Raw genomic sequence first — 25,651 nt, forward strand, 5'->3', positions numbered from 1 at the left:
GCTAAGGTAAGTTCACAGATGACCTGGATACTGGTCAGACTTTGGATTGTTTCAATGTACAATTCCCATTATACCAGGAAAACACTTACCATTATGCCAAGCTGAACTGAACAGGAACAGGAAGTGCCAGGAACCACTTTGTTCAGCCTGATGTTGTTCTGTTTAGGAAGTCTTTAGCTGTGGCAGCCAGCATGAAAGGTGGTTCCTGCAGCAAATCAGACCAAGCTGGGAAAAGCAGAGGTATCATAAATCCTGAAAAACATAAAACTAATGTTAGGCCATCGACAGGACACACCACGTGTGGGGGTAAGATATGTAAGGAATGGGTGAGCTAAAAATGTTAAAACTATGGCAATACCTGCTGAAGAGCAAAGTTTTTTTGTGTTTAATTTATTAAAAGTATGCCACAGAGACTAATATAAATTGAGATGTGTTTAAGCAGAACGTGGAATCATTATTGGGATTAGTATATGAGAACTTTATTTCTGTCTAAATGTTTTTTTGTTCTTCCCTGTAAACTCCTTTAGGACACAATAACAAATTAAGAGAGCTTTAATATCACATAATATCTACAAATATGTATGAATATTTAATCATTTAATAATTTTCTCTAATTATTACATTAAATAAACTCTAGACTTTGTGCCCAAAATATTTATAAGAAATTAATATAAATAAAAAATAATATTAATAAATGCTGTATGTATATGTCCAGTGTATTGTATGACAAATATATTGTCTGATTTGTTGCACAATGGCAAATATTTGTGGTGTTATAGCTGTTGGCTTGATTTCTTTACGTTTATTTGTTTCAGTGAAATATTAATTCACTGTAACTAGTCAATGAAACCATACCAGTCAAGCTCAAGAAACGTGATTGCCGTGTACTTTCGACGCCACATGTTTGCGCCTTATGTTGTTCTGTTTTAAAGGCAAAGAAGACGGACAAACAAGTTTCTTCACCATGCCGAAGATGCCACAGACTCCGAGGCCTTACAGTCAATCTCCACGCAGAATGACCTGGTCAAGAGAGGTCTATACAGTTCTCTTTATGCAGTTCCTATAGAAAGATTTCTACTCAGTGGCCATTTTACCAGGTCAACCTGCCCTGCAGATAAACCAACCCTGTTATAGGATTACTACTGACCTCTGTACAGAGTAGAGGAGAGCTGACTGAAGTTTTCTTAGCAACAGATGGCTGCGGTCAGTAATTATATAGCTATAATCCTATAAGTGCCCTTTTGTGAGCGAGCAGCACATAGACACTGCTGTGCAACAGGGATCAGTATTGTATACTGAATAGTTTCTAGATTATTAGTATACTTTATAGTTTTGTATACCTGTTATGTACTGGAATGCACTAAAAATGTTATTTCTTCAGGATCATGGTGCAAGACATAATGAAGTACACAGATCTACATTAAGTGCAAATACAAAGCAGTGTGAAAGGATATGATTAATATTCAGGACAATAAATATACAGGACAGCAGGCACAAACTAGACAGGACAAGAGAACAATCGAGGATAGACGAAATCAGAGAAAACCTTTCTAAAACTATAAACTATGATTTCATGTATCTGGTTAGAAAGGAAAATCTAAAGAGAAGCATGTGAAAAGGTGTCTTGTATCTGATATTATCATCTTGTCTATCAGTGTATTGTGCTCAGTGTAGCACTGTGATTACAGAGGAATTTTATTGTGTTCCTATCTTTACATCCTTACCTGTGGAACAACAACAAAGCTTACTTGACTTTATGTCATGTGTGGGGTGTAATTAATGCACATCAAGTGGATTACTTACTGTTATTGTTTGCCCACATACTGCCTTTGGAGCAGAAATGAAAAGCAGATAGAATAAGCACACATTGTCCAATCTGCAGCTAACCATTTGCCTTTAAATAGGTTTGTGTAACAGTTTGTATAACAATTTTACTGATGATAAAACGTCGTGATATAATAGCTCGCTCAAACCATTGTCCATAACTGCTTTATTCCTAATTAGGGTCACAGGGGTCTGCTGGAGCCTATCCCATTGCACATTGGGCAAAAGGCAGGGGTACACCCTGGACAGGTCACAGGCATCATATAGACAGACAACCACTCACACTCATGGGCAATTTAGAATTACTAATCAACCAAATATACATGTTTTGGGAGGAAACCAGAGTAAACTCCACACAGAAAAGCCCCTGCCTGTTCAAACCCAGGATCCGAAACCAGGACCTTCTTGCTGTGAGGCAACAGTGCTAACCACTAAGCCACCATGCTGCACCAGCTCACTCAAACCTAGCATTTTAATTGTTGAACAATTTATATTACAGGATCTATTAGGTGTTAGTCTTATGTCTAATGTAACAACCAGGTATCACTGTGTATACCTTATAATCATACTGTGATCATAATAACAAGGCTGGTGCACCTAATAAAATGGCCACTAAGTTCTGAAACAAACTTACTTGCTTACTAGCATGCTAGATAGCCAGAGCAAATGTTCTTCAAATATTTAAGACACAAACATATTTACTAAGTATGGATGTTGATGTGAAGACCAGCAATATGCATTAGCTTGAGGTATCCTTTGTTCTTCAGGTTGAGAAGGTTCCCTCTTTGCAGGAACTAACCAAAGTGAACAGAAGCAAGGCCTTAGTAGGCATCAGTCTTGGAGACACAGACATTTCTCACTGGTGCTCCAGCTCGGTTCACAGTGGTACGACTCACAGCAGTGCTGTTATTTTAGGAAATTTTAGTTGAAGCAATTCACGTTAAGCTTCGTGTTTTCCAGAAGTGGATGCACTATTTAAATCTCCAGTGCCAGATGGATCGATGAACCCTCAGCAAGAGCCAGTTCGAGAGAACACTGATCATATTAGTACTGGCACTGGTATACTTCAGAACAAGTAAGTTTATCCCTTTAAGAAGTTCAAAAAAGAATCAACATAGATCGAATATCAGAGCTTAGTCCTCTCTGTTTTTAATAGGACTGAAAAGGAAGTCTGCGCTGAGCCTGTTCCTCTTAGTTTTGATGATTTACTTAAGAGGAAAGATGTGAGAGTGCTTGCTCCTCGCCTTCATAAAGCCTTCATGGTAAACACCTTCTGTATCACGTTCACGATTAAACCCTTAACCAGAACCCTTAAGGTTCTTATCAACCTTCTGTCTCCAGATCTGATCTATAGAGAAAATGAATATTACTTTTTAAAAAGGCATTTTCACATATAAACATACACCGATCAGGCATAACATTATGATCACCTGCTTAATATTGTGCTGGTCATCTGACACCTTTCTATCAGAACCAGCATTAACTTCTTCACCAATTTGAGCAACAGTAGCTTGTCTGTTGGATCGGATCACACGGGCCAGCCTTCGCTCCTCAATGAGCCTTGGCCACCCATGACCACTGTTCCTTCCTTGGACCACTTTTGATAGATACTGACCACTGCAGACCGGGAACACCCCACAAGAGCTGCAGTTTTGGAGATGCTCTGATCCAGTCGTCTAGCCATCACAATTTGGCCCTTTGTCAAACTCGCTCAAATCCTTACGCTTGTCCATTTTTCCTGTTTCTAACACATCAACTTTGAGGACAAAATGTTCACTTGCTGCCTCTAATATATCCCACCCACTAACAGGTGCCATGATGAAGAGATCATCAGTCTTATTCACTTCACTTGGCACTGCTCATAATGTTATGCCTGATCTGTGTACATTTTCACATATTTTGCATTTACACAGTCCAGTGACTTCAGGTAGAAACTGTTAATGAGAGAGGGGAAAGGAGAATGGCCAGACTGAGCTGACAGGAAGCCTACAGAAAGTCAAATAAGTACAGTGGTGAGCAGAAAAGCATCTCAGAATGCACACCAGTCCTGTCAGCTAAGAACAGAAAAGACCACATCAATCCTGTCAGCTAAGAACATGAATCTGAGGCTACAATAGGGAAAGACTATCCAGTTTAACTATCCAGTTTATATTCAAAGGCTATGGAAACCTTTGCACTTGTATTTTCAGGCTTAGTTTGTGAATCTCATTTATCTACCCTCAGATATTTATAAAATCCACCACTTCCTGAGCGTTTTATTGAGAAGTCTTAGTCTGAGCTTCACCCTTACATTCTTGTGTCAGTAAGAGAGGACAGAAAGTTCAGATCTCTAACCTACAAAGCGTAAAAAAAACAGTCCTAGATTTCTCCCACATATGAAGGAACACACAGACTCCTTGTACAAAATGGCTTCACCTCAGATGTGGTGATTTATTGATAAAATATCCAGAATAGTGACTCATAAACCGCTCATCACTTCAAGTGTAAAAGGCTTATCAGTCTTGGAAAAATGCTTTCTGAGTAAAGCATCGCCTGCAAAAGTCTGCCCACATGCAGCGTTCATTAATCAACTACTCTACTTAGAGAGCATTAGACCATTGAGGTGAGCGACGCACGGCACATTTTGGAAAGTTAAAGATAGATAAAGATGCTTGGTGGTTTTCCCTTAACTGTCGGTGAAAGAAAAAAAAAACAAAAACACTATATTTTCAGAAAAGCGCTGAGAGAGAAGTCACGCAACCAGGTTGCAAATTATGGAGCAAGCACAACAACAACAACAACAACAACAACAACAACAAGAAAAATCCCCAAATGGCATTGAAAAAGGGGAGGTTTACAACACTGGATCAATTGTAACAATGAGCATTGTCACAAAGCAGCTTTACCTTTCCATTTTAATTTATATATATACCCCTAATGAACAAGCCTCCCTGATATAACATGAGGAAGAAACCTTGAGAGGAACAAGATTCAATCCTCATCTGTGTGAAACCACCGCATAGTCCTGATGTATTGCCTAAGATGAGATCTCCAGAGTTACACTAATATTTATTGTAACCATTACTGTAAAGCTATCATGGTTATGATTATAGTAACATATTTCCAGTTGGTACAGATATTGCCAATGGCACGTTTAGCCGATTCTCAGATTTATGAATTTAATGAGTTGAATATTTCATCTTGTTCCAGTTTGGAGAGAAATCCAGTGAAACATGTCCTGTGGTGTACAGCACTCAGCAGCGTCAGTACGAGCCTTTCAGCAGCCCGGGTTTCCACTCTCTGGATCCTCCTTCACAGATCAGAAAGAGGAGCTTGCGCTCGGCAATCGTTCTCTACACAGAGGCCGTGCAGGCGAGGTACGTGATTCGAAGTATGAGGGAAAGACAGGCATGTGGAGGATTCGGCAATCACAGGCCATACTCCCAGCCTGAGCTCGAGGTGAAGAGGACTGGAGATAATTGTGTCAACATGCGTGTGCTTACAGCTGATGGAAAGGTGATCAGATCTCCAGATCTCGCCCCACTTCCTCTCTATTATCGTGATGAAACCCTGGCAGTGCGCCCATCCACACCCACTAAGAAAATCTCTCTCATACCTAAGCAGAACGTTTTAATTCCGTGCGTTGGCCCTGTGGTTAATGGTATGAACCCGAGCCAAACCTGTGAGTCTGGAAAAATCTCTCCAGCCTGCTGTAAAGCACCGCCTGCTTCGACGAGGAGAGGTGTAAACAGCAGTGCTCACACTTCAACACCACCATCTGGGTGGAGCAGTTCAAGAAATCAGATGGATTTCCTGTCAATCTCCAGACCAGTAAAGTGCTGCGAAACTGGTGTGAACTGCATAATCAGAGAGAAACTGCTTCATCATGACGACTGTCTCAAGGAGGCAAACGAGGCGTCCGAAGTTTGTGTTTGTGAGGATTGCGATGCGTTCAGTGTGAATGACATGAGATCACCCCATGAGACTGCTGACCTGATCTCTCCCTGCTCAGCTACTGACAGTGAGAAAACGCCCAAGGATAATGCCTCATCATGGCAACCAGAGACAATAAACATTCCAACTGCTGAATATCTGGATTAAAGCATCTTTCGAACTGCATTTGAGATTTGCATATTGCAATTAAATAAACCGTTTGTGTCCTACTGTAGAAATAAACAAGTGGTTACACCACAGTGCTGTTTAATTCAGTGTGATTGGTCAGAAAGTGTGTAATTATTCCATTTCAACAGCATGGCTTAGGGATTAGAAGGCACCGATCAGGCATAACATTATGACCACTTGCCTAATATTGTGTTGGTCTCCCTTTTGCTGCCAAAACAGCCATGGCCCATTAAGCACTGTGTATTCTGACACCTTTCTATCAGAACCAGCATTAACTTCTTCAGCAGTTTGATCAACAGTAGCTCGTCTGTTGGATCGGAACACACGGGCCAGCCTTCGCTCCCCACGTACATCAATGTGCCTCAGCCGCCCATGACCCTGTCGCCGGTTCAACACTGTTCCTTCCTTGCACCACTTCTGATAGGTACTGACCACTGCAGACCGGGAACACCCCACAAGAGCTGCAGTTTTGGAGATGCCCTGATCCAGTCGTCTAGCCATCACAATTTGGCCCTTCATCAAACTCGTTCAAATCCTTACGCTTGCCCATTTTTCCTGCTTCTAACACATCAACTTTGAGGACAAAATGTTCACTTGCTGCCTAATATATCCCACCCACTAACAGGTGCCATGATGAGGAGATCATCAGTCTTATTCACTTCACCTCTCAGTGGCCATAATGTTATGCCTGATTGGTGTATCTTTATATACACAAGATGCTGTGGATGGTACCACTTAGAAACTTGGCTTTGGACTGCTACTGATATGAACAGTTTTGCTATAATAGCTCAGGGCTACAATTACCATAAACTACAATTACATTAAATTACCATGAGGCTCCTTCAGTGAACAGATGTTAACGTTAATGTTAACAGCTGTGGTAGCTTAGAGGTTAAGGTGTTGGGGGATGTGGTAGCTTCGTGTTTAAGGTGTTGTATGACTGAAAGGTTGTGAGTTTGACTCCCAGGTCTGCCGAGCTGACCTCAGTTAAAATGTAAGCTTTAGATGTATATTTATATCCTGAATTTATATATTTCTGAACATATCTATTGTTAAAAACAGCATATTAAAAAAATGAATTGATCATTAAATCACTCTTTCTAATGTGTTATCACTTCTATATCGACAGCTACAGGGACTTCCGCAAAATCTAAGCCTAATGATTACAGCATTAACATATTTTAATTTAATATAAATAATGCAGAGATTGATTATTGTTGGCAAATCTATATGGTAGAACAATAATAAAACACTTGGGGATGTGCTGTTATTGGAAATGAATCACTGCCATGTGACTTTGGCAGTGACAGTACGCCCCCAAGTGTTTGATTCCTTACTTTTAGTTTTTAAAAAATCCCAGATACCCTTTAATTCCAAGTATAGAAATTTGTTAATCACCAATATCACAGTTACACCTAATCAACTAAAATCAAAATAAATAAATCTAAACTATATTGCCAAAAGTTTTGGGACACCGCTCCAAATAATTGAATTCAGGTGTTGTTTTTCAGGGGTTGGGCTCGGCCCCTTAGTTCCAGTGAAAGGAACTCTTAATGCTTCAGCTTCATACCAAGACATTTTGGACAATTTCATGCTCCCATCTTTGTGGGAACAGTTTGGGGATGACCCCTTCCTGTTCCAACACGACTGTACACCAGTGCACAAAGCAAGGTCCATAAAGACATGGATGAGAGAGTTTGGTGTGGAGGAACTTCACAGACTCCTGACCTCAACCTGATAGAACATCTTTGGGATGAATTAGAGAGGAGACTGTGAACCATTCCAAAACTGGGATGTCTTCCTTTACATGCACAGGAATGTAATATGGAGTTGGCCCTCCTTTTGCAGCTATAACAGCTTCAACTCTTCTGGGAAGGCTTTCCACAAGGTTTAGGAGTGTGTTTATGGGAATTTTTGACCATTCCTCTAGAAGCGCATCTGTGAGGTCGGGCACTGATGTTGGACGAGAAGGTCTGGCTCACAGTCTCCACTCTAATTCATCCCAAAGGTGTTCTATCAGGTTGAGGTCAGGAGTCTGTGAAGTTCCTCCACACCAAACTCTCTCATCCGTGTCTTTATGGACCTTGCTTTGTGCACTGGTGTGCAGTCATGTTGGAACAGGAAGGGATCATCCCCAAACTGTTCCCACAAAGATGGGAGCATGAAATTGTCCAAAATGTCTTGGTATGAAGCTGAAGCATTAAGAGTTCCTTCCACTGGAACTAAAATGCCAAGGCCCAACCCCTGAAAAACAACCCCCTTGAATTCAACGAATTAGAGCGGTGTCTCAAAACCTCGTCCTGTATCCGCTAGATGGCGACAGAGCGCACTAACTATTTTTTAAGTCGCACGTGGTCGCATCTCAAATACATTTCTAGGCTTCCTCCAGAGTGCACTACATAGGGTGCAGTACACGAGCGCTCATCCTGCGCTCTGTGTAAAGTGCACCGTTTGTTTTTAGACGCGGCCTATCGATCGGTCGTCACGTGACACGTAGGCATAGTGATGGATGGGGAGGGAGGGTGAAAGATGGCGGAAGTTGAGAAACGTCAGCGTGGAGAGAAAGACGAGCGGCGCGCGGAGTAACGGGATGTGAGAGGAGAGAGAGAAAGAGAGAGAGAGAGACCCTGGGATGGCGGACGAAACCTTGACGCTGTTAATCAAGCTGCTCGCTGCGGCTTTTTACGGCGTGAGTTCTTTCCTAATAGTTGTGATAAACAAAAGCGTCCTAACCAACTACAGGTAAGAATACGGAAATCTGGCTCGCGTGGGAGTGGGAGTGGGGGTGGGAGTGGGAGTGGGGGTGGGGGTGGGGGTGGGAGTTGGAGGAACTTTTAGGGTTATATCCAAAATCGTATACTAGTGCACTTAAAATAATCCACTCATCTCTAGCTAGCAGACACACCGGATGTGGCTCGTGATGTAACTTTAAATGTAATAAAGTCAGAGGTGCAGGTTGGGCATCATGGCACTCTTATATATGTATGTATAAAACTTTAAGTGTGGAGCCGAGACACAAATACAGCATGGGTGTGATTTACAAAAGCCCATTCATGATCCTGCTGAGATTGAGAGGAAACACTCAAATCCAGGTTCCCAGTCCTTGGTCATGGAGAACCTCCTGGTCCTAAGGAGTCTTCACACCTTCTTCATCTCCTGAAGACATGGTTAGCTAACTCAGGTGTGTGAGGAGTGCAGGACAAGGAGTTCCCCAGGACCAAGCTTGGGAAGCACTATCCTATAGAAGACTAGTTTAAAAGTTGTTCACATTAAAGCTTTCTCTTCCACGTCTTTGCCTCTTCCACGTCTTTGCCTCTTCCACGTCTTTGCCTCTTCCACGTCTTTGCCTCTTCCACGTGTTCGCCTCTTCCACGTGTTCGCCTCTTTCACGTGTTCGCCTCTTTCACGTGTTCGCCTCTTCCACGTGTTTGCCTCTTCCACGTGTTCGCCTCTTCCACGTGTTCGCCTCTTCCACGTGTTCGCCTCTTCCACGTGTTTGCCTCTTTCACGTGTTTGCCTCTTTCACGTGTTTGCCTCTTTCACGTGTTTGCCTCTTCCACGTCTTCGCCTCTTTCACGTCTTCCACGTCTTCCATATAAAAATATATATATTTTTTTATATCAATTTTGTTAGAAATGTTTCAGATTGTATGAGTTTGGCATGTTACAGGCACCAGAGAAGACTTCAGATTTCCAAGCAACGACTTTTCCGACAAATAAAAATACAGAAAAAATATTTGTAGGTCGGTAAAGAAAGCAGCAGAAAGACCGGGTTCTTTTAAGATAAAATAAAAACATAACTTATAAAACTGTACAAATTATACCCGAGACTATATTTTTTCTCTTATTTTTCCCTTTTATTTATTTTCTCATTTTTTTATATGTTATTTAATTATTTTTTCTTATTAAATATTGCCTTCGTTCATACTGTATAGTGTATATATATATTTTTAAATTTAGAAACATCCTTATTTTCTGAAAGTATTTTTGCTGCACAGCTTTTTCTTTGCATGTGCCCCAGACCCCTGCGCAGTAGACTGTATTAGTATGCTCGTAGTAAACCTGGTAGTTTGTGTGAATGAACTTGGCAGATGTGAGAACAGTGTGACTTTGTTGAGAAAATCATGAGGAGACGTATATGTGAGATTTCTGAGGTGTTTCGTTTCGGGAGAAAAGAGCTGGGTGACAGGAGAGACTTAAACAGAAGACTTCTTTTTATTTTTCCACATGAACACGGTGCTTTCTGGAAATTTCTGAGAGCATAAAATCTTTTTAATTTTTCTCATTATAGGAGTTTTAAGTCAGTGTAAATCTTCAGCATTTGATTGTTAATATACAGTATATGTAATATATATATATATATATATATATATATATATATAACAGGCATAACCTGTTAGTGGGTGGGATATATTAAGCAGCAAGTGAACATTTTGTCCTCAAAGTTGATGTGTTAGAAGCAGGAAAAATGGACAAGAGTAAGGATTTGAGCGAGTTTGATGAAGGGCCAAATTGTGATGGCTAGACCACTGGATCAGAGCATCTCCAAAACTGCAGCTCTTGTGGGGTGTTCCCGGTCTGCAGTGGTCAGTATCTATCAAAAGTGGTCCAAGGAAGGAACAGTGGTGAACCGGCGACAGGGTCATGGGCGGTCAAGGCTCATTGATGTACGTGGGGAGAGAAGGCTGGTCCGTGTGATCTACTGTTGCTCAGATTGGTGAAGTAGTTAATGCTGGTTCTGCTAGAAAGGGGTCAGAATACACAGTGCATGATGGGTCAGGGCTGTTTTGGCAACAAAATATGGACCAACACAATATTAGTCAGGTGGTCATAATGTTATGCCTGGTATATATGAGTCAGTTTAATCACTGTGCATGAGTGTTCTCGCTGTATAGTCTTTTCTTTAAGCGTTTCTGTCGTTTACAGGTTTCCTTCATCGCTATGTCTTGGCATCGGGCAGGTAAGACATGTTTCTTCCTGTAGCTCTTTCCTCTGTCGGTGGTGCAGACAAACATCCTCACTGTTGATGTGTTAATGACAGATGTTGGCCACAGTGTTGGTGCTGTGGACCGGAAAGGCTCTGCGGGTGATCACCTTCCCCGGGTGGGAGCTCAACATCCTCAGCAAGGTGAGCACGCATGTGTACACACACACACACACGGGGAATGTTCACACTGTCTAAATACTCCAGGATAATGCAAGTGATAATATTCAGGCCTCGTTCATGATGATAAGATAAGAACTTTTGTAATCCAGAAGGAAATTATTTTGCCAGTATACAAGAGAAATGTATATCAATATGTTACATATACAAAATATACAAATAAGGTCCTTTCAGGATGTGTTAGAACCAGTACTGATAGCAGGATTAAACAAAGACAGTAAATATTGCACATGACATTGGTATCTTACTGACTGGAATTGTACATGATACGATATTGAGAGTTGATCTTGCACATGAAGTTGGACGCAGTTGCACTGACGTACTCGACGATGGCTCTGACCGTGGGATTAACGTGAAATCTAACTAAACTTCACTCGTTTAGAGTGAGGCCTAAATCCGAGTACGTATGCAGCTAGTTACACAACGTTGTGGATAATGTAGGAAGCCACTAGGCAAAGGGTATACAGACCATGAAAAAGTTAAAACTAGTTTCAGGATTTAATTACAAAATAAATAATATTGGTTAATATTCAGTGCACAGCAGGCAGTTTCACCCACTTCATATCAGAAATATCAGATTTCTGAGAGATCGAAATCACTCAATTTGATGACCGGTCCATCCTGTTAAACTTTCCTTGGTATGAGAAAGGCTGCGTTCAGAACAGTGTAGTAGAGATGATACGAAAAGCAAAGAATGTCTCAATAAAAGATTAATAATAATAATTATAGTCATGATGTTCTCCAGTTTTAGTAAAATATCTTATCTAAGACTTTTCAGTGAAGAGCATTTTTATTGACCTCAAAGTTTGAGTTGAGAGAGGGGAGGGAGGGGGGGATAGGGATAGGGGGAGAGAGAGAGAGAGAGAGAGAGAGAGAAGGAGAGAGAAGGAGAGGGAGAGCGAGCGAGTGACAGACAGACAGACAGAGAGAGAGGGATAGGGAGAGAGATAAGGGGAGAGAGATAGAAGGAGAGGGAGAGCGAGCGAGCGAGTGACAGACAGAGAGAGAGAGAGGGATGGGGAGAGAGATAGAAGGAGAGGGAGAGCGAGCGAGCGAGTGACAGACAGAGAGAGAGAGGGTGAGGGATAGGGAGAGAGGGTGAGGGATAGGGGGAGAGGGAGAGAGCGAGAGTGAGTAAGAGAGAGCGAGAGTGAGTGAGTGAATGAGTGAGAGAGGGAGAGAGAGAGAGTGAGAGTGAGTGAATGAATGAATGAGAGAGAGAGAGAGAGAGTGAATGAATGAGTGAGACAGAGAGAGAGCAAGAGTGAGTGAGTGAGTGAGTGAGAGAGAGAGAGACGGGAGAGAGAGAGAGACGGAACGAGAGAGTGAGAGTGAATGAATGAGTGAGACAGAGAGAGAGACGGGGAGAGAGAGAGCGAGAGTGAGTGAGTGAGTGAGAGAGAGAGAGAGAGACAGAAACGGAGAGAGAGAGAGTGAAAAGTGGCGTGCTGAGCTAAAATAAGTGAAGTAGTGTGGCAGTGAGCTCGGCCTGAAATATGTAGTGGTTTTGTTTAGCTCCAGTCAGTAATGCCAAGCTCCTTGTGTGTGTTTGATAACCGCCACATGATAACGTTACAAACACGTCAGGGGCGACAGGCAGGGGGACGAGACGACGTGTTTTAGAAGTGTAGAGGATTACACAGACGGAGGTTTACAGTACCGTCTCATCACCATGACGACAAACAGCAGTTATTTTAGTGAGGTTTTGGGGAAGTGTCCATGGAGACAGTGGGGACATCTCTGTGAAAGTCACACCCTGACATAAAAGAGACGGAAAACCACTGAAGTAAGGGAGGAAGTTGACCGGGTGAAAAAAAATAAAATAAAAAGTGGGAAGTTGTAAATGGATAAAAATGCGGTTTCATCTGTATGATCACTGTGAAGAACCGTAACTGGATCTGGAACGTGTTATTTTCAGCCATTTTGAGTCCCTGAGCCTCTCTGTGGAAAAAAATGACTCCTGGACGTTTCTTGATATTAATGGACAAATTTGTTTGTTTTTTTTTATTCTCCCTGTTTCAGACCTTTCCTCTACCTCTTCTATATGTAGGCAATCAAGTAACTGGACTCTTTGGAACGAAAAGGCTAAAGTATGATTTTTCACACCGCAAATACACCCTAAGGCTTGGTTTTTAATAAGAGTGTGAAGACAAATCCAGTCAAATCATATTGGAGACACGTTCCCAAGAAGATCTCCGAAATGCTTGTGCTGCTTTTCCTTTACTGCAGTGTTTTGTGTTGGAAGTGTAAAGGTTTTTGTTGTTGACTTGTGTACAGCGTTTCAGAGCAGACGTCTGTTCACACTTACAAACACATGTGAAGCAGAAAAGAGCAGATCTGGGCAAAGAAAAATAATCTAAACAAACAATAAGGCTTTGTAATGTAAAGCGAGAATTTAGACACTGGGAAGTATTGTGTTTAGCATCCTGGATTTAATTAATGATGCAGTTCTCCATCTCCAGTTTGCCGATGTTTACGGTGTTGAGGAGGTTCTCCATTCTCTTCACCATGCTGGCCGAGGGCTTCTTGTTGAAGTGAGTGATTAAGCACTTTGAATAATAAACAGGGCGTAACTGTAGTACTACTGTTAAAGGTGTGTGTGTGTGTTCTCACTGTGATGAGGATGAGGATGAGATGATCATTTGTTTTTAATTTTTTGTTTTTTTTTTTTTTTAAAGGAAGAAATTCTCATGGCCGGTTCAGCTCACTGTTTTCACAATGATCTTCGGGGCTTTTGTGGCTGCAAGGTAAAACCTCTCTGAAATAATTACTATTTTGCATTAGAGTTCAGGCCATATAAAATAATTACACTATGATTAATGAACAGACGAATTTGGTAGTGTGTGTGTGTGAATGTGTGTGTGTGTGTGTGCACGCAGAGAGAGAGGGACAGAGGGAGAGAGCGAGGGACAGAGAGAGAGACAGGGACAGAGCGACAGAAAGAGAGAGAGAGTGGGGGGGAGGGGTGATGGCAGACAGGCAGAGAGAGAGAGAGAGAGATGATGGCAGACAGACAGACAGACAGATAGAGAGAGAGAGAGAGAGAGATGATGTCAGACAGGCAGACAGACAGAGAGAGAGAGAGAGATGATGGCAGACAGGCAGACAGACAGAGAAAGAGAGAGAGAGATGATGTCAGACAGGCAGACAGACAGAGAAAGAGAGAGAGAGAGAGAGAGAGAGAGAGAGAGATATGATGGCAGACAGACAGGCAGACAGAGAGAGATAGAGAGAGATGATGATGGCAGACAGACAGACAGACAGACAGAGAGAGAGAGAGAGAGAGATAGATGTTGGCAGACAGACAGAGAGAGAGGGGAGGGTGATGGCAGACAGGCAGAGAGAGAGAGATGGTGGCAGACATTGAGAGAGAGAGAGAGATTGAGATTGTGGCAGAGAGAGAGAGGACTTTTTCTACTTTGGCTAATTCACATATAAAGGACTGTATGTGTCCTTGGACTGCTGGACTTTGTGATTATATAATAGTATTTTAATGGCAGTCATATTCAATTGCAGTGAGAAATATTAAACAGTACTTTACTCTGAAACACCACCTGCACTAATCAGAAATGTCCACAGCACACTCGTCCTGCATCTGCGTACAGCAGCAGAGATTCATTCAACGCTTTTACTTTGGCCACATCGTATGGAATAAAATCACGGTCAAAAATAATCGTATATAATTCAGAACATTTTGTGTGTAATTGTCATTTACTCGTGCGAAATGTAAAACTATTGGATATAATTCTGTGTTTGGATTCCAAGATCCACGGTTTACAGATAGGAGATTTTGTGTGTTTGTTAGAGTACAACTCCAAAATGTACAACTATGACCATTTACAGACACAACGCTAGTAACACACACGACATGAGAAATTACGCCCACGAATGTAGTGTGTTAAAAATACGTCATCAAGGGCCGACAGGTTTAGATATTTACCATGCCAAATATTTCACGGGTGCTCAGATCGCGTCTTTGGTCATTCACACTGCCCGGTGGTTGGGGACCCCTGTTTTATACAGTATTGACCAAATATGCAAACATTAAGAGCAGTATAAAGCAAAACAATTATATAAATATCCTATACAGTGACCACTCAGTAATCTCAACCAACAAAACAGGAAAATAAATCAAATCTCCAAAGCAGGATTCTTGGCTTGAGTGCAGAGTTTTTCCAGGACTATGACACTAATGTACAGTGTTTAGTGAAGTGTTTCAATAAATAAACCAGTGCTCTGACACTGAAACATCCAGGAAATAACCAGATTTATTCTTTATACCTGTGCACCCTGTCACAATGAAAACTTTTACAATGAAAGCTAATTGAAACCTTTATGGACAACATGTAAATAAAAAAAAATGTTTAAAGAATGTTAATTGGCCTGATACAGATGAATATTTTTATCTGATTGGTCAGATGGTGTGCTTTATTCCCGTATAAACGCTTGACAATAGTTCTAGCTGTTATGTGAACATTAGGTTAATATTAACTCAGTCCTTCTAATACGCTATTGTTTCTGTAGTAACAGGAACAGCTCATGTACAGGGACTTGTATATCAGATGCTAAAACTATTAATGGGTAAAATGAAATGTTGGAGTTTATCTGTGGTTTTGTGTGTGTGTGTGTGAGAGAGAGACTGAGAGGGAGAGAATGAAAGACAGGGAATGAACGAAAGAGAGCGAAATAATGAGAGAGAGAGAGAGAGAGAGAATTTAAGAAAGAGAAAGAATGAAAGGGAGGGGGGATAAAAAGGGACAGAGGGAGAGAATGAAAGACAGACAGAATGAAAGACAGGGATGAAAAGGGAGAGAGAGAATGAAAGACGGAGAATGAATGAATGAAAGAGAGAGAGAGAATTTAAGAAAGAGAGAGAATGAAAGACAGAAAGAATGAAAGACAGAAAGAGAGGTGGGGATAAAAAGGGAGAGAGAGAGAGAGAGAAATAATGAGGGGGGGGGTAAAAAGGGAGAGAGATATAGAGAGAATGAATGAAAGAAAGAGAGAGAATGAAAGAGACACTGGGGTTTTATGAGCTAATTTACTCAGTACAGTATTCAGTTCACTTCAACAGCCCTCTGTAGATAACTCTAATACTGAAAGGGTTTATTGAATCTCTGAAGGAAGGTGTGTCTCAAATTGCCATGTTGATGTCCTGAAAATACTTTACTGTGCCTCTGAGCTTTAATTACTACCTCTCCGTTTTTTCCCCCTCACTTCTGTTTCGTCCAGCGCCGACCTGTCCTTTGACCTGCAGGGTTATGTGTTCATCTTAATGAATGACGTCTTAACTGCTGCTAATGGAGCCTTTGTCAAACAGAAGTTGGACTCTAAGGTAGGAATTATTTTTACGACCTGGAATGAATGGAGTGAATGTGTGAGAACTTGATTTTATTTAGGAATAATCAAGGATTAATGTTATCGATAATATTTCTGTAAAGCTGCTACATTTAGTGCTGTCTGATGTTAGCTAGCTGCATATTTCTCACTGTAACACAGTTGTCAGTTATATACAGGATACTGTACTTAACATCAGCTAGAATAGGTTCAAGATTCAGTATATATTGCCATATGTACAGGTCTACACTGATCAAGCATAACATTATGATCAACTGCTTAATATGGTGCTGGTCCCCTTTTTGCTGCCAAAACAGCCCTGACACATTGAGGTATAGACTCCTCTAGATCCCTGAAGGTGTGCTTGTGGTATCTGGCACCAAGATGTTAGCACCATATCCTTTTAGTCCTGTAAGTTGCGAGGTGGGGTCTCCATGGATTGGACTTGTTTGTCCAGCACATCCCACAGGTGCTGGATTGGATTGAGATCTGGGGAATTTGGAGGCCAAGTCAACACCTCAAACTCGTTGTTGTGGTCATCAAGCCATTCCTGAACCATTTTTGCTTTGTGGCACAGTGCATTATCCTGCTGAAAGAGGCCACAGCCATCAGGGAATACCATTTCCATGAAAGGGTGTACATGGTCTGCAACAATGCTTAGGTAGGTGGAACATGTCAAAGTAACATCCACATGGATGGCAGGACCCAGGGATTCCCTGCAGAACATTGCCCAAAGCATGACACTGCCTCCATCGACTTGCCTTCTTCCCATAGTGCATCCTGGTGAAAGTGTTCCCCAGGCAACGTACAGGACTTAAAGGTACTTTTGATAGATACTGACCACTGCAGACCGGGAACACCCCACAAGAGCTGCAGTTTTGGAGATGCTCTGATCCAGTCTGAGCCATCACAATTTGACCCTTCATCAAACTCGCTCAAATCCGTACACTTGCCCATTTTTCCTGCTTCTAACGCATCAACTTTGATGACAAAATATTCACTAATATATCCCACCCACTAACAGGTGCCATGATGAGGAGATAATCAGTGTTATTCACTTCACCTCTCACTGCTCATAATGTTATGCCTGATCATATAATAAAATTCTTATATTTGCACACATATAGCTATAAAAGTTGCCCAATGAGTAAATCTGGTGTGAAAATCCCTCTTATTGTATTGTTTTCAGCTGGTATATTCAGAAGTATAATGGATTTCAGTGTTAGTGATTACTGACTGAATATATGAGGAGTTATTTGGCACATAGTTGTTTGGAAAGTGCCAGAACAGTCTTCAGTTTCCCATTGCAATGTGCCTGTGGCTAAAAACCCTTGAACAGGGATCAACTAACAGGTTCCTGTGCAATGCTGCATGTATCGACTCTTTTAAGCAAGGCCATATCTCCGTCAATCTTTAGATGTGCCAAGTGGTTTTTATTGTGCATTTTATCTGCACTGAAATCAGTGAAATGATTGACTATAAATAAGAAGAGGAGCTGCTTCTTGCAGGCTGTTTGGGCTTTCAATCTGGACAACACATAGAACTTGTGTTTAGATTTGTCTGCACAACAACCAGCGGGTGCAAAACACCTTCAACCAGATACTCATCCTAGTTGATGGACCCAATTCTAATAAAGGTTCATGGTCCTCATGCAACAGAAGAACTATTCTGTGCTGTAGAAGCTTTCAGACTGTACACATGGGCCATAAATGATACCTGGTGTTCTATAGGAAGCACATACCTTCGTATTGAGTATGAGTACGGCTTTGACTATGCTGTAAATAGCGATTCCAGCTCTAGAATGATTTCTGAGTTTTTTTTTTATTAGTACCCGATCTCAATTAATAGGGATGTAGGAGCTTAGTGGTTAAGGTGTTGGACTACTGATCAGAAGGTTGTCCACCAAACTGCCACTGCTGGGCCTTTGAGCAAGGCCTTTAACCCTCTGTTGCATAATGAGATGGATTGTAATTCGCTCTGGATAAGGGATATGCCAACATGGCAGAAATATAAATGTAAATTGATGAAAAAATGTAACATCTCCTCCATATTAATATGTAAGTCCAGTATCAGGACATGGCGAGAATGATCAGCTATGATATGACAAAAATGTATTTTATACATATATCCAAAATGTTAATTCTTCACACCAACATTTCAGTGTGTTGAGCGTTTTTGGTTAGAATCGCTTTCTAGTGAGGTTAATTTTAATGTAATAATTTAATTGAATTTGTATATTAGTTATATCTTCGGAGACTAAGAAGGAGACATGGACAGAAGGGTTTGTGATGTATTGTGGCTAGTAAAGTTGATCCGTAAATCATATGTCCTGTATTTTTAGTTTGGGAGTGTCAGAAAGAGAGAGAGAGAGAGAGATGTGAGGAATGCATTCATGACATCTGCAGGCTGGAATGTACCATAAATAACTCTGTCTCTTTCCCTGTCTCCCCCTCCTCAGGAGCTGGGAAAGTATGGTCTACTCTATTACAACGCTTTATTTATGATCCTGCCTACACTCCTTTTGGCACATGTCACTGGAGACATGGACAAGGTAAGCAGTCTGTAATACAGAGCAGGCATTGAGACACACGGGGCAGTTGATCTAAACTGTTTAAAGCTCCAAATGTAGAATTAGTTTCTCTTGAAAGACTTCTATAATAACCTGTAATGCCTGTTTGATGGACGTCCATCAACAATCCCTCATCACCAGAGCTATCTGGCAGCTTGGGTCAGACCATCTGCTTCGAGGTCACATATTCAGTTTCCTTCTTTAGAGCTGCATTAGTTTTCCATTTAGATGGTCAGAAATTCCCTTCAGGATTGTTTTGTTCGACACGAAGGGCAAAAACATCATTGCTGAGAGCATTTTATTCCATTTAACTTTTCACCTTGAATGCATATTTCACAATTAGCTGCTCCATTTCAGGACTCGAATCATGATAAATGCCTCATGAATGGCTCATTTTATGCAGCGCTGTGTGTTCACAGCAAGGCCTCAGTTTATTCAGCACGCCGCCTCTCAGAGGAACACGAGCGCTCGTACACAAAGCCACCATTATACCCACTCGGCTAAACAGGAGCAATATAGTGGCTCATGGAGATGTGCATGAAGTTAAAGCAAGGTATTTTGCCATATAAGTTAAAATCATGGTCATGTTTTTCTTTACCATTTCCTTAATTATGGTTATTTAGTTCATATAATAAACCGTGGACTTCAGCATTAATAAAATGCAGGTATAAAATGCTGTATATTGAATGTTCATTAAATACACATTCATGAGTCTATGTAGATTATGAAAGCTTAAATTACAGCACGATTGTAAACATCCGACTGAACTCATTAATGTTAACTGAATATCCGATCATAGTTTTAAGCCTTGGTTAAAGCTTATGACTGTATTCAAAATATTCATCTCATTCAACTGTCCAAGATACACTTGGAATTGGCCTGAAAGTCCCTCATTATGGTATTATTTCTAGCTGTTACGTTCAGAAATCAATCATACATTTCAGCATTAGTGAAATCACTGAATATATGGAGTGGTTATTTGACTCATGGTTGTTTGGGAAATGCCAGAAAAGTCTTCAGTTTCTCACTGTAATGTGCCCATGGGTAAAAATCATTAAACAGGGATCAACTAACACGTTCCACTCTGTACAAAGCTGCATGTGCAAAATGTTTTAAGCAAGGCATAATCTCAGTCAGTCCTTGTACATTTCATCTGTGTTACCTGCACTGAAATCAGTGATTAGTCTATCGTGATATGAATGACGATAAATGAGGTGAGCATGAGGAGGAGTTTCTTCCTGCAGGCTGTTTGGGCTTTCAACCTGGACAACACACAGAACTTGCTTGGACTTGTCTGCACAACAACCAATTGGTGCAAAACACCTTCAAACAGATACTCGTCCTAATCGATTTACCCCTATAGAGGTTCTTGCATATGCATGTCCTACCGGGGTCTCTGGCATGGGAGGCAGGCGCACTAACAAGGAGGCTAAAGACTGCAGCCACTAGCGTCAGTCGCTAGTTGCACCTCTTGAGATCAGGGGAGTAAGGTTTACCTTCACAGCACCTACCGCTGGCCTCCGTTACACTCACCCCCCCTAAACCTCACTCCCATCCGGGTCACGGCACCAATGTAACCCTCTGAGTCCTACTCGCACCTGCACCGAGCGGGTCTCCAAACGGGGTCTCCAGCATGGTAGACGGGCTTACTAACAACGAGGCTAAAGACTGCAGCCTCTAGCATCAGTCGCTAGTGCGCCTCTTGAGATCGGGGGGGGGTGAGGTTTACCTGCACAGCACCTACCGCTGGCCTCCGTTACAGTCACCCCCCTAAACCTCACTCCCATCCGGGTCACGGCACCAATGTAACCCCCCTCGGGTCCTACTCACAACCGTTCCGAGCGGGTCTCCAACCGGGGTCTCCGGCATGGTAGACAGGTGCTCTATCAAGGAGGCTAAAGACTGCAGCCTCTAGCATCAGTCACTAGTGATAACCTGCAAAGCACCTACCGCTTGCTTGTTTTTATTTGCAGAAGTTCTCATTTTTACCATTTAAGGTTGTTTGTTGGTCATGTGCTTAATTTTACGTAAGGATGATACGAAAGCCAGTGATGAGTGGCATGGGTTGATAATTTGGTTTATTTACGACCAAATACAAGTATTGATATTATTGTTAATGTTATTTATGCTGTTTTAAAGCTGATGTTTATTGTTTGTTCATGTTAAATGATGCCAGATTAGGGAACCTTTAATGCAAAGCATTTCTTATTATTAATTTAAATATGTTTTTGTAATGGATCGACCTGTTAGAAGCAGCTGGCTTTGAATTTTATTCACATTCTAACAGGAACAGCCAGTTTTCTCCACACCCGACCTGCAGGGACATGCAGTTCAATAGTTCAGGATCAGGTTTACTTCTGAGGCAGCGGAGGAGATTTTTTTTAATCTCTGCATTACATCAATGTTTTGTTCTTCTACTAAGATTTCCTTTCCTACTCCAAAACCAGTAGTTTTGGTGGTGCCCCCAACACGGAAGTGCAAATAAATTCCAGGAATCTTCTTTCGATTCTTCGGCCTAGATTTTGTGCCACTTTTACCTCTAATCTCTCGTGATGAAATTGACTAAAGAAGGCTTGTACATCAACCAGTGCATATCCAAGTAGTTTATCTAGCACAAGGGGTTAAAAAGGCTTCATGTCCCTAAAAATTCAAGGATTGAATTTTGCTGTCCTCTCGCACACACACTGAATATTACTCACTTGCATTAAACTGAAGCTAATGTGACCTCCTGCTGAGTCAGCATGCACGTAAAGCTGACGTGGGAAATATAAATTCAACATAATCTAACAGGAGAAAATACTCTCCATGATTTAAAGCTTTTATTTAAGTTGTCTCGGTAGAGTTACTGTCTTAGTTTTACATTTTTCTTGCTGTAAAATACACGTACTTAAATATATGAGCTGCTATGACATGTCTTTACCCTAAGTAAATCCCGTGAAAGTGATGTGTTCTCTCTCTCTCTCTGTCTCACTCACTCACGCTCTCTCTCTCTCACTCCCTCTCCCTCTCTCTCTACCTCCCCTCTCTGTCTCTCTCTCTCCCATTCCCTCTCCCTCTCTCTCTCTGTCTCTCTCTCTCTGTCTCTCTCCCTCTCTGTCTCTCTCTCCCTCTCTGTCTCTCTCTCTCTCTCTCTCTCTCTCTCCCTCTCTCTCTAGGCCCTGGATTACGATGGCTGGTCAGATACACTCTTTGTAGGACAGTTCATCATGTCCTGCATAATGGGGTAAATTAATATAAACAAATAATCGTTGAAAATGTGCAGTTTTATTTACAGCTTGTTTTATTATTATTATTATTATTATTATTTTTATTTATTATTATTTTTTTTAAGATTTATCCTGATGTACTCCACCGTGCTCTGCACTCAGTACAACTCGGCTTTAACGACTACCATCGTCGGCTGCCTGAAAGTAAGCTTAGTTCAATTTTTTTTAGGGATGACATGACCGATGTTGCATTTTGTCATTAATTTTTTTTCTCCACGTGTTCACAGAATATATTAGTGACTTACATTGGAATGGTGTTCGGAGGGGATTATATTTTCTCCTGGACTAACTTCATAGGTCTGAACATCAGGTACGGTATTAAACTTTATCGACAGTTTCTCTCGTCCTGATTTCACCTGTGCCACTGTGATAAGTGTGTGTGTGTGTGTGTTTCCTCAGTATTGCTGGTAGTCTGGTGTACTCTTACATAACGTTCACTGAGGAACAGAGCAGCAAACAGGGCGAGAGCATCAACAAGCTGGAGGTGAAGGGGAAAGTGGCTGTATGAGCAGCACTTCAGCTCAAGGCTATCATTCAGTGTTTTAACTTCGAGTGCGCCAGAACGTGAAGAGCAAAACACAACAGGATTGATGTACGAACATCGCCTGTGAACCCAGCAAGAAAAGACACGTCAAGCTGCCAATCGTGGGACGCCATCGTCGCAAAAGAAGGACAACATTGGACACGTCAATTATTTATCGTCCAGCTATATCTCTATAGAGTAAAAACTATTCTACTATAGAGTAAAGAAAAACATATGTTTATTGGAGGTCTAGACTGTATTTTGAAACAATACTGTTTTCTTTTTCTTTTTTAAGGTACATTCAACTTGAATTTCTATATTTTCTTATGAACAGTATGATTTGTCATTTATGGCAGTATTATGCCGTTTTTGTTTCCATGAATGTGCCATACTTTGCTATTTTACGTCAGCATTTTATGTTAGTAATAGGCTAATGATATGTTTTATGTTTGTTTTTTGTTTTTTTTTCTCCCCTCAGTATTAGAAATGTCGGTGTAGACATTCCATCTGCTAGGATCATGTAGTGCTTGTGTTACCTTCTAAAGTGAACAACGCAATACTCGCACTTTAAACAGTTCACAGGTACTTTTTATTTCACGATGAACGACGAGGAAGTGTTTACGGTAGGTTAGTGGAAAAAAGCAAAGAAAAAGACGTAACTCAAATTTTCCATTGTATTTAGAACTGCATTCGGGTTGTCGAGAGGAAAAGAAAAGATGTACGTCTTGCGTACGTCAGCGTTAATATCATTGGTACTTTTTGACCGAGTCAAAATGTGAAGACGAGTTCAATCAATGCTATCTAGATGTTATACATCTGGAATCTTCAGTAATTTGGCTGTATCCAGTCCGTATATATATGTATATGTATGTGTATATATGTATATATGTATATATAATGTGTGTATATATATATATATACATATACATATATATATTTTTGTCTGCAAGAAAGATAGAACATTTAAATATAAAACATTTATCACACAGTCGAGTTTTTCTGTCCCTCAGAGGAATGATCGTCTTTCAAGACATAGATGTTTCTGTTCATTTTGTGTTCTTTTTCTCAGTCAAGGTTATTCATAGAGCACTGAAAGCATTAAGACATGGACACAGCTTGTATTTTTTTTATTTTTCCTTTAGATATTGTTTCTTTTTTACTGCTTTTCTTTTTTATTATTATTATTATTATTTCTTTCATATGAACAAGAGCTCAGTGACTGTAGCAGTGCAAAAGAAAATAAATCTGAGCTTGCATGTATGTTATTAAAATACCTCAGTTTTCCTATCGGTTGGATTTTGGTCACTTTTCTTCAGACAACTGCTGTTTTCTGGAGTAACTAATGAGACAAAAATACAAGGCAATACATCAGTCTTATGGGGTTTTCTGCTTAGTGTGTACTTCAGCATCTGGTGCAGGTGTACATGTTTATTTGCCCTGCCTTTTTATGTAAAGACAATAAGGAAATGTGCAATATTACATGTTGTATCATTTCATATTGCTTTGTTGTTTTTCTTCTTCTTCAGAGGTGGTTTTATAGTTGCTACCTGCTAACTTATTGTCCCAATAATTTCAAGTCCAATCTTACCTGTTAGTTGGAGATCTGATCATGTCATGTATAATGTAAACTGTTGAGTAATTGCAGCAAATCCAACAAGGCTTTAGTCCTAATCATCTACATCCCATGTTACTTGTTCAATTCAGGTCTAATAATTTTACGCCCAGGGGAATATGCCATATAAGTACAGCTCCAAGGACTAAGAGCCTGAGCCTGGGTCTGTATGGATTTGTTTTGTTTTATATTATTTCCTTTTGGATTCTCTAGTTTCCTTGCATGCCTGTAGGAGTGAATGAGGGTGTCATTTCCAGGGTGTATTTCTACACTATATTGCCAGAGGTTTTGGGACACCCAAAAAGGTTTTGGGACACTCCAAATCATGGAATTCATGGGTTGGGCTCGGCCCCTTAGTTCCAGTGAAAGGAACTCTTAATGCTTCAGCATACCAAGACATTTTGGACAATTTCATGCTCCTAATTTAGGAACAGTTTGGGGATGACCCCTTCCTGTAAGCCAGGCCAAAACTGGGATGTCTTCCTTTACATGCACATGAATGTAATATAGAGTTGGCCTGTCCCTTTGCAGCTATAACAGCTTCAACTCTTCTGGGAAGACTTTCCACAAGGTTTAGGAGTGTGTTTATGGGAATTTTTGACCAATCCTCTAGAAGCGCATTTGTGAGGTCGGGCACTGATGCTGGATGAGAAGGCCTGGCTCACAGTCTCCGCTATATTTCATCCCAAAGGTGTTCTATCAGGTTGAGGTCAGGACTCTGTACAGGCCAGTCAAGTTCCACCACACCAAACTCTCATCCATGTCTTTATGGACCTTGCTTTGTTCAGTCATGTTGGAACAGGAAGGGGTCATCCCCAAACTGTTCCCACAAAGTTGGGAGCATGAAATTGTCCAAAATGTCTTGGTATGCTGAAGCATTAGGAGTTCCTCTCAGTGGAACTAAGGGACCGAGCCCAACCCCTGAAAAACAACACCTGAATTTAATGATTTTGGAGGGGTGTCCCAAAACTTTTGCCAATATAGTGTACTTCATACCCAGGGATCCGGGGACTGGTGACAGATTCACTGAGAACAGGATTTCTAATCTGTCTGTTATCCATTTTTACTTCATCTTTTATCAAGAAAAAATAAATTGTACTCGCATTTTTAATTAATAAAATGTAATAAATAAAAATAAACATAGTACTTTCTATACTAAATCTCCATTTGGGTTTGTTCTCCTTGTTTTAGATCGCAGCTTAATATTTGTTTTAAATAACGTGTGTTTTATATAGATATATAATATATATACTTTT

At 40.9% G+C, this 25,651-nt stretch overlaps 2 protein-coding genes across 3 annotated transcripts; both read left to right on the forward strand.

The window, feature by feature from the left end:
• Positions 1-938: 938 nt before the first annotated feature.
• Positions 939-6,613, forward strand: LOC131362073 (uncharacterized). Of its 2 annotated transcripts, none has more exons than XM_058403811.1 (2): positions 939-3,086; positions 5,014-6,613. In XM_058403811.1, the coding sequence occupies exons 1-2, from the start codon at positions 3,084-3,086 to the stop codon at positions 5,902-5,904; spliced, it is 894 nt and encodes a 297-aa protein (XP_058259794.1). In that variant the 5' UTR covers positions 939-3,083; the 3' UTR covers positions 5,905-6,613. The 2 variants fall into 2 exon arrangements, with proteins under 2 accessions (XP_058259794.1, XP_058259793.1); XM_058403810.1 differs by having other exon boundaries at positions 940-1,033.
• A 1,826-nt stretch (positions 6,614-8,439) lies between these two features.
• On the forward strand, positions 8,440-25,514 carry slc35d1a (solute carrier family 35 member D1a). The gene is made up of 12 exons (XM_058403907.1): positions 8,440-8,667; positions 10,851-10,884; positions 10,966-11,052; positions 13,111-13,178; positions 13,551-13,622; positions 13,767-13,835; positions 16,321-16,423; positions 18,884-18,976; positions 22,150-22,217; positions 22,326-22,404; positions 22,488-22,570; positions 22,660-25,514. The coding sequence occupies exons 1-12, from the start codon at positions 8,558-8,560 to the stop codon at positions 22,766-22,768; spliced, it is 975 nt and encodes a 324-aa protein (XP_058259890.1). The 5' UTR covers positions 8,440-8,557; the 3' UTR covers positions 22,769-25,514.
• The last annotated feature ends 137 nt before the right edge of the window (positions 25,515-25,651 follow it).

Source organism: Hemibagrus wyckioides, linkage group LG11 (genome assembly GCF_019097595.1).
Source record: "Hemibagrus wyckioides isolate EC202008001 linkage group LG11, SWU_Hwy_1.0, whole genome shotgun sequence".
Classification (NCBI taxonomy): domain Eukaryota; kingdom Metazoa; phylum Chordata; class Actinopteri; order Siluriformes; family Bagridae; genus Hemibagrus; species Hemibagrus wyckioides.